Source organism: Hipposideros armiger, unplaced genomic scaffold, assembly GCF_001890085.2.
Source record: "Hipposideros armiger isolate ML-2016 unplaced genomic scaffold, ASM189008v1 scaffold_97, whole genome shotgun sequence".
Classification (NCBI taxonomy): Eukaryota; Metazoa; Chordata; class Mammalia; order Chiroptera; family Hipposideridae; genus Hipposideros; species Hipposideros armiger.
Window position 1 is genome coordinate 3,503,850 of NW_017731447.1, and position 9,738 is coordinate 3,513,587.

At 51.8% G+C, this 9,738-nt stretch overlaps 1 protein-coding gene across 8 annotated transcripts in view; it reads left to right on the plus strand.

Annotated features, from left to right (window-relative positions):
• Positions 1-5,827: 5,827 nt before the first annotated feature.
• The window catches only part of IMPDH1 (inosine monophosphate dehydrogenase 1), a 29,902-nt gene continuing 25,991 nt past the window's right edge, over positions 5,828-9,738 (plus strand). For 7 of the 8 annotated variants that reach the window (XM_019646152.1, XM_019646156.1, XM_019646153.1 and 4 more), the window contains exon 1: positions 5,829-6,084. In XM_019646152.1, coding sequence (XP_019501697.1) covers positions 5,915-6,084 — 170 coding nt within the window. In that variant the 5' untranslated portion in view covers positions 5,829-5,914. Of the gene's footprint in view, positions 6,085-9,738 lie in introns of all 8 variants that reach the window. The other variant, XM_019646151.1, reaches the window with a different exon arrangement.

The following is a 9,738-nucleotide window of genomic DNA, read 5'->3' on the forward strand; positions in this document are numbered from 1 at the left end:
TCCTGCAAAGCTGTCAGGCCGGTTATGTCCTGGAGGCCAGGGCTGGGACAAGGAGGGGCAAGGGAGAAGCGTCTTGGGACTGCCGCCTGGGTCTGCCTTCCTCCCACTGACCCCCGTCACGTCGACACGGGTGGTTGGCAGGGTGGGAAGGAGGCCCAGGCTTGGGGCTTCTCTTCCTGCAGGACCACTCGTCTCTAATCCCCGTGTTGCTCTTTCTCACCTGACCTCACCCACCTCCCCAATGTCTAGGGCACAGTTGAATGAGTCCTCGCCTCTGAGGAGCCTGTGGGTAGCCCCTGGCAACCCACTTGGTGTTTTCCCCAAATCCCAGGCCCCATATTATCTCCCGTGACCTAAAATCCTCACTCTTTCTTTCTCCTGCCCTTCATTCTTTCCACACTTTTTCTGACCCTGCTCCTGGGTGTTTTGCGCCAGGTTCCTCCTTCCCGAAATGTGGACCAGAGAGGAGAGACACCAATCAGGGCAAACAGACTCAGGAAGTGGGGCTGCGTGATAGTCCCCAGGACCTCGGCCCCTCCCTCAGGTGTGCACCAGTCTTGGCTCTCCTAGTACCTTTGCTCTCCTAGCACCTATGCCCAGTTCCTCAATGTGTCTGAGTGGGGAACTCCTGGTTCTCCCTTTCCCTCTGCCAGGTGAGATTTTTCTCCCCATTTCACCTGCTCTGGCAACGCTGAAACCCTCCCTGTCCCAGCCTCCTCCTGCCCTGAACCTCCAGTTCTTGGGGCTTCTTTGCTTACGATGATGGTGCTGCAGCCCCCAGGAGCTGTTTCTCTTCCCCCAGCTAGCCTGTTGGCGGATGCTCTGTATCAACTGTATGTTTGTGCTCTTTAGAACATGGTTACTTTTTCTGCCAGCCTCTCTCTCCATTTCTTGCTTGAGGGGTGTGTGTGTGTGTTTAGGTTTCTGTAGGGTGTCTTTTCAAATAAAGAGACACTGGTGTTCCAGAGCGGGCCAGCTGGATTCAGGGCAGAAGGAGGCCTTCGTTTGGGTGATACCCCTGACAGTTGCATTTGACTTCTGGTGGCAAATATCAGAACAAAGTGAGGCCCTGGGCTCAGGTGAGGTGAACTACAGTGGGGAAAGCCCAGGGCCCAGGCGTCAGGAGGACCGGCTTGTAGCTTCTCTCTCAAGCTTTTCGTGCTTTGGTTTCCTCACCGGTCACATGAAGACACCACCGCCTGACGGACCCAACCTGAAGACTGTGGAGTGGAAATAATGTTTCATCCGGGATGGCCAGCTCACTGTCCCAAAAACCTCCTAGCTCACTCGGCCTCGGCACTTTTGCTCCTCCTCAGAATGTCCCCTCCAGGCTCAACGTCATTCCTAAACCCTAACTCCTTCAAAGACCCAGTCTATCCTTTCTGTTCTGTGAAACCTTCTCTGATTTCTCGGGCTGATAACGTTGTTCGGCTTCTTCCTTCAACGTCTATAACTCTCAGAGTGGACATTACCCAATCGCACATAATTGCTTATGTCAAGGGTTCTCAACCTTAGCACTACTGACATTTTGAGTTAGATAATTCTTTGTCATGAGGGAGGTAGCATTCCTGGCTGCTACCCACTTGATCCCCTCCAGTTGTGAAACCAAAACTGCCTCCAGATATCACCAAATGAACCCTAGGGGGCAAAAGTGCCCCAGTTGAGAACCATTACCTTGTATTATTATTGAGCTTTTAACATTTCATTTCCCTGGCTAGATTCTTTTGTATGCCCTAATGCGCCTGGAACATGGTTATACATGTCGTGTACTCCATAATTGTTGGTTGGACAAAGCAATACATGCTTTTCAAATGTTAAAGTACAAGTTATTATTATAGCTCTCTTTAGGCCTATGTTACACTTTTATGGGGTGGAGATATTCATATTCGCTCCTAAAAGGACAGTCCACTCTCTTCTCACAATCAGAGCTTAGGAACAATTCATTATTTTTTTTAAAAAGATTTTTATTGGGGAATTGGGGAAGGGGAACAGACAGGTAGACAAATTGCTGTTTTTGTTCTTCAGTCTAGCTGTGGAGGACGTCGCTTCACTGGCCCATGTTGGTATGATCATCGTGCTCTTCCCGGGTGAGGCAATCGGTCGCCGGTCATTACTTGGCCGCGCACAGCGGCTCCCAGCAGCTCACACCAGCTGCCGGCCGCTCATGTTGCTCACGGCAGTCCACTGCATCCCCACTGCAGCCTACGCCACAGCCGGCAACTCACAGCAGCCCAGCTCCAGGTCCAGCTGTTGTTCACCATCTTAGCTGTAGAGGGCGAGCGTCACTGGCCCTCAATGTGGGATCCAAACCGCAGGCCTGCTGCTCAGAGCTGGCGCTCCCAAGCGAGCTCTTAATCAGCTGAGCCACTCCGCCGGCCCAGGAACAATTCATCATTAACAAGGAACTTTGCTATATCTACTGCAGAAATTTTGTTACAATAAATGCAACCCACAACAAAAATATTTCCCAGGTAACCTCCACTGTATTTCAAGTGATACTTATTCAGATCAAAATATGAATCACAAAATAATCTGAACCATCTTTTGAAGTCCACTGCAATGGACTATACACGTATTACCTTCTTTCCTGATGGTGTCAGCTTCTGCATGAGAGAAGGCAAGAGTTACTAGAAAGATATTTAAAGGCTCAAGGGTTGGAATAAACAGGTCCAGGGCCTTACCCAGGCTCCACCAGTAAACACTCTCTGACTGTGGACAAGCTGCTTAACCTTCCTGAGCCTCGGTTTTCTTACCTGAGAAATAGGCATAAATAATGGGGAAAAGTGAGGATTTGTGAGAAAAGTATGCTAGGTGCCTATCCTAGTGTCTGACACATAGGTAGTCAATTCATGTTGGTCTTTTCCCTGCCATTAGTTTTGGCCTAATATTCTGGTTATCCTTGATTTTCCTGCCCTCTTACATGGTAGGTAACTCAAGACCAAGAACTGTATCTAATTACTCTTTGCACCCCTCTAACACCTAAGCACAGTGCCTTGCCGATAGTAGGTTCTCCATACATTTTTGATGAATTGTCTATGCACCTGACTTCAGGACGTCTGGAGGGTGAGGGGATGCAGACAGACTAGCACCTGGACTGACCTCCACCTCTCAATCTTACAGGCTTGTGTGAATTGCATCCTAACCCTATAAGTGTACTTGATTCCTATACTTTGTTTCAAGCTGGAAAGAACTTTCTACAAGACCTAATCCAACACTCTCATTTCTCAGATGAGGAAACAGGCCCAGTGGGGATACATAGCTCTTTAACGCACAAAAAACAGTAAATAGTCCATTGTTCAGTGGGCTTTAGGAAGATTAGGTAGTTTTGCTTTAGTTTCGGTTTTTTCAAATCGTTCCTCTAGATCAGGGCTTCTCAATCTTGGCACTATTGACATTGGGACTAGATAACTCTTTGTTGTGAAAAATACTTAGTGGCATTTCTGGCATGTACCCACTAGATACCAGTAATATGCCCCCTCCTTCCCCTTAGTCACGACAACTGAAAATGTTCCCAGGCATTGCCAAATGTCCCAGTGAGAATCACTGGTCTCTGAGCATTACTACAGGTAAAATCTCTTAGTATGAAATGCTGAGGCCCTCAGGTTATCCCATGGAAATGTGATTGTTTTAATGAATAGCTTGCTAGCAAATCTCATTTGTAGTTAACAAGCTCTGGAGAAACGACAGAGCCACTCTGTAGAAAGCGCCAGGTCTCTATCAGGACTCAGGTCCATTCATTACGTGTCATTTATTTATTGAGTTCTGCCTACGTCCAGGCGCCTTTGCAGTGGATCCCGAGAAAGAATCTCAGAACAGCTGGCCGTGTTCTGTGTGTTGCCTAGGAGTCTGGGCTGTATGGAGGGGTGTCCTCCCCTGCCAGAGCCCCCCTCCCATTGTATCCTGAGTGCCTGTTTGTCTCTCTGCCCCAGTGGACTTGATGGCCCATGACTACAGTGACAAGGACCACCTTGTTTACCATTGTACCCCCAGCATCTGGTTGGCACATGGGAAGTGCCCAATAAACATTTGTTGAATGAATATGTAATAGAAATTGTAATATATTACATTAGCTGTCGGTCAAAAGTGCAGAATTTAGAGACCGCTTACTTTGTTTACAATAATCATTGCTTCTGTTTAGCAAGATCCACCTATGAGCCAGGAACTTTGCGTGTTACCTTGCTAATGGCAAAGCAACCTTATGAGATAGGTATTATGAACCCCATTTGAAACATGAGGAAACTGAGGCTCAGAGAGAGTTTGTGACTTAGGTGTTTCTACAGTATGAATCCCAGATTTGGATGTAGGTCCACCTAATTGCCAGTCTTAGTCCTCTTTGATAGGTTCTAGACCTCTCCTGTTTAGTCATAAACCGGAGTGTTGACTCTTTTTGTGTATAGAATGATTGATTCATGAATAGGGACCGGAAAAATGGTTTTTTCATTGTGTACCATTTAGATCTGTACACCTCTTTGCCTCTTTGAAAGATCTGTAAGGACATGGAAATAATCTTGTTATACAAAATTGTATAGCTAAAAAAAAAAATACCATAGACTGGGGTGGGGGTGGCTTAAACAACAAACATTTACTTCTTACATTTCTGGAGGCTGGGAAGTCCAAGATCAAGGCACTGGCAGATTCAATGTCTGATTCGAGCTCACGTCTTAGTTCCTAGATGTTGTGTTCTTGCATGGCAGAAGGCAAAACGGAGCTCTTTGAGGTCTCTTTTATAAGGGCACTAATCCCATTCATGAGGGCTCCATCCTCATGACCTAAGCACCTCCCCAAGGTCCCAATTCTAAATACCATCACACTGGGGATTCGGTTTTAACATATGAATTGTGAAGGAACACCAACATTCAGTCTCTAGCAAAAATCTTGTCTAGAATGGCATTAACAGTGAGAAGTTTTCACATGTAGCCCAGAGTCGGAGAAACTGTAATCCTGAATCTGGGGAGTAGGTGTGTACAAGGTACCAGGCAGATACAATTTAAGATCTTACCGTTACATAAATTCAATCTCCTTTGCGAAATGGTTGCTGAGCAGTCTGACCCATAAGTCTACCTCCTTGAAATGCACTCCCCTAGCCATTCAGTGTTGACCATTTGCTCCTTCAGATTGTCAGGTTTTAAGTACGTGGTATAAGAATTCTCAACTTTGTCTCCTCTGTCTCCTCAAAGAAATCCCCTAAGAGCAAGGACTCTTATTTTTCCTTGCCACCTTTGCTAGGTGCTCAATCACTAGTGGACAGTGATAACAATGACAAAATAGGAAAAGGTGTGCTTTCTAGTCGGTAGATGAACAGTTTGGGCACCAGTGCATTCAGCCCCACTCCCTGGTTGGGGGGATACCCCAAAAGAGGGAAGCCAAGGCCCTTTTTCTTAAGGAGCCTGCAGCCTTAACTCTTCCTTCCTCAGGTAGTGGCAGGTAAGAGCTGAGGGAAAATCTATTTTCCTCCCCTCTAAGGGAGTCTGTTGAATAGGCAAAGAGAGTTGGGTAGTCCCCGCCTATCTTGCACGGGCGGCTGGCTGGCAGGAGGCGCTCCAAAGGACCATGCTAACGTTGGTAAGAGGCATAGGGACGGGCACAAGACTCAAGAAAACCCCGTCCTCTGGAGACACTTTGCGCTTCTTTCCTCTTCTGGTTTTCCTCAGGAGTCCAGTCGCTGTACCCGGCATGGAAGAGACCAGCAGGATCTGGGGAACCGCGTGGAGGGGCCCGGAGGCGCGCTGTGCCAGGGCGGAGCCCGGAGGACTCGGATCCTCCCTCCTCCGAGCTGCCCCGCCCCAGGCACTCAGGCCCCGCCCAGATGGCCCCGCCCCTCCCGGGACCCGACTGGGCTGCGCGGACGCCCCAGAGGGGGCCGGCGGAGCCTCCTGGAGGAGAGGCTCCCGCCGCCCAGAGTCGCGGCCTCCTTATGGAGGGGCTGTTCGCTCAGCCAGCCAGGTCCGGGCAGCTCCCGCCGCCGCTGCAGGGAGGTGGAGCCGCCGCTGTTCCGGAGCCCGGAGCCCGGCAACACCCGGGACACGAGACGGCGGCGCAGCGGTACAGCGCCCGCCTGCTGCAGGCCGGCTACGATCCCGAGAGGTGACGCCCAGGGCAAAGCGCGCGGGGCGCATCCGGGGCGGGCGCGGCGGCTCCGGGAACCCGGCTGCGCTGCGGGGCAGGGGAGGGACAGGCCCCACCACACTTGCTCTCTTACCGCCTCTACCTCTGACTTCCTGAAACCGGGCTCAGACGCTGCGCACCCAAGCTTTGGTTGGGGCACGTAGGCGGGCACTGTGCAAAGGGTTCGGTGCTGCGTAGCACCGGGGAGCAGGTCGGAAAAACGTTCCCTAAAATCTTAGCCCTGGATCAGACTTCGACTACACACCGGAGGACATCTGGCCCAAGTGGCTCCAACTACAGGGTTTCAAACAGTGCTTGTTGGAGTCCCTGTCCAACTTTGCTTACTCCTCCTTAGCTGTTTCCTCCTATCTTCAGAGTCTTACTGGCAGGTGTAGGTGTCCAGATACATTGTCTTCCCAGAGCCAGGTGGGCAGCGCCCTTCCTCACTATTCGCTAAGGTCTGATGAGGTTGCCAGTGCAGCTCTCACCTCAGGGTGTCTCCTAAGATTCAGGAACCCCTCCTACCCTTAGTCTGCTGGGGTCTGTAAGGGTCACTGGAGGAAGAGTGGGGGTGTTGAACTGGACCCCGGTGGACTGGCTGAAAAGAAGACAGTGGTTAATCTCTGGATTGTATCGCAGCTTGAAATGCAATCCCACTGTCCTTCCAGCCTAGAGGATTTGGACTTCTTTCTCATCTCCATCTGTTGGCGCTCAGCAGCTTGGGGAGGTGACCTGGAAGCTGGGGCGGGAGCGGGGGTGGGGGGTGGGGGTAGGGTCTGGGGGAATTAGCCCTGCAGCTCTGCCCAGGGGATGGCTGCTTATGTAAGAACTTTTAACGGCTTAAGGGACTGCTAGGTGAAGCCTGGCCCCCCCTTGTCCCCGCAGCCTACCTCTCTAGAATTGACTCAGGTTTAGGCTACTGTATCCTTTCTCCCATCCGAAAAATCCAGCTGCTGGGGCTCAGGGTCCAGGGTGACAGGGAAAGGCCACAGGAGGTGAGGGTATGGGCTTGAGCACTTGAGACTTGATGGAGGCAGTACCTTGGCCAGAGCAAGTATTGCGAAAGTGTCATTTCAGAGCTCAGGCCCTGCCACACAGAAGAATTCCCTTCTCCAGATTGTGCTTCTGCACCCGGGTGCCTTCCCCATGTCCCACCAGGCTCCAAAGAGCCTGTGTAAAACCTGAGGCCCAGGCAGGTGGTGTAATGAGATTTAAAACCTGCTAGCTAGACATCTGCTGTCATTAGCTTAAAGCTATGGGGCGAGGACAGGGTTCCATGAGAAGTCCTGGGTTTGAGGCCAGAATTATTGCTCTCTGGCTTGAACTTCGGCAAGGCATGTCCCCTGTCCAAGCTCAACAATGCTAATGTTGTTACCCCCCCCACACACACACACACACACAAACTCCCCCAATCCTCCCCTCAAAAGTGTGTTGAAATCTTATCCATTCAAACAGCCCCAGATCAGATACAGACCTCCTGATTCTCTGCATGGATCTTGGTGCCAGCTAGGACACCCACTACCCTGAGGAACGGGCTGGAAGGGGCTTAGGCCTACTCTTCTGCCCTGCTGCCCTCACACATGCTAGGTGGCAAGCCTCAGAGGACCCGTGGCCCTTCCCTGGGCTCAGGAGTTCTGCTGGTTGCCCCGGTGTCTCCTCCCCATGGAGGAAGCAGCTAGGGAAGATCAGGAAGAGGGAGGAGGATAGCAGGAGTGGTGTGTGTATGGGGGTGGGTGGGGGAGTGGATTAACAGTCTCTGGAAAAAGACAGCCAAACCCAGGGCTGTGCCCAGCAGCTTAGGGTGATGAGAAGGCCTGACACGGGTCAAACGAGGAGGGGGTGTGGGGCAGCAGGCGAAGGAGAGTAGGGCTGTGAGGTCTGTTGTCCCCACAACTCAGCCTGGCGGCCTCCTCCCCTGGGTCTGAGTTCCAGGCTGGGGCAGATGTTACTAGAGATGGCAGAACCCAGCTGCTGTCCTGGGCCCCAGCCCTGGTGGAACCCTGAGTAGTGCCCTAGCCACTCTGACCCATGTTGTAGAGGACAGTGACTCAGAGCCAGGTCCCTTAGGGAGTGAGAGAGACCACAGGGACAGCCTGTGCTCTGCCTGCAATGCAATTACAAACCTGTCCTTCTAAGGCTAGAAAGGTGCCCCCGGGTAACTCTGAATGGCTAGCATGCTTTCTCTGGCTGGTCTCACTGCTATGCTTCCAGGTGGAAAATAAGAGGCCCTAGTGCTGGTCCTCTCAGGAACCTCCCCCGAACCCCAATATGGCATTTGCCCTCTGGGAGGGTCTATAAGAACTGAGGAATCAGAAGTGCTCCCCAGGTGTCCCTGGCAAGCTGGCCACAGCCCCCCTCCACCCTCAGCAAAGACCCCCAGCAGGCCCACTCCCTCCTTGCCATGCCAGAGTGCCTTCAGAGGCCTCCAGCAGGAGCCCTCCGTGGGGCTCCACTGATGGGCAGAGAAGCTTGGGAGTCTGTGATGTTCCCGCCCCCCACAGTAAGAGGAAAGAGGATACTGAGGACATCTGTGAGTCTCCTCCAGACTTCCAGCTTCATGGGCCTCATCACTGGAGCTTAGTGGGAAGCCTCCCCTCCCCTCTGCGCACAGATGGAACAGTCTGTATTTTCTTGTCAGGGTCCCGGGGGTGTCATTGGGGAGGTTGGGCATCCCAGGGAGACTCCCCTGGGCCTGGCTGCCACCACACTGCTGAGAGGTAAACAAACCCAGCCTCTCAGGGTTGGGGAGGGAGGGAGGGAGCGAGCGAGTGCCATGGACAGCCACCTTGCCAGCGAGAGGACTGTGTCCCTGCCCTGCCTTTCTCTCACCTCACCAAGAAGTGAGCTGTGAGGAGGAGGAGGTTTGACGTTTGGGTGAGGGATCTATTCTAGATTTGGCCAGGGAGTAGCATTAGCATTTCTGGTCACACGTGAGGGGTTCCCCCCTGCCACCTCACCTCCCCCGATGTGAATCAGTTTGCTACCTAATCTTATACTGTCCCCATGTAGGAATCTGGGTCTTGCTGGGCCATAGGACCATCAGACTTCTACTTTGGGTAATTCTCAAAACTTCTCTAGCCTCTGTCCTAATTTGTATGCATACTTACTTGCCTAAACCAGGCCTGTGATCCCCCCCTCATCTTCCCACCACACTACCTTCCTAAATGAAAATAAACTTTCCTCTCTGTGGTTAAAACCCCTGGTATACACACCACTTTCTGAGCTGGGGACAGGGATGTCAGCCTGCAGCACTGGACAGGAGTCAGAGGCAGTATCCCCACCTCCTTGCTTTCTGAACTGTAGGTTTTGCATCTGTTAAGTGGGGATACCTAATAATTGGCAATTAATAGAGTAAATGTGAGCATTTATGAAAAAATGCTGAGGGCTTCAAGGCCACCCAAAGGTCAAGGAATGTCATTGTTAAGAATGCCCTCCTCCTAGGGAGAGCCGGCTACAGTGCAGGGAGGGTACAACCTCAAGCTCCTGTGTATTGGGGATCTGTGAGCCCAGACAGTTCCTTAGGGTTCTGGGCCCTGATCAGAGTCTGGGCCCTAGTCTTGGGGAAAGACAAACCCTGTTAGAGGTACCCCTGGGGGCGGGGAGTAGGGCCAGGGGAGACTCAGGGGGGAGGGC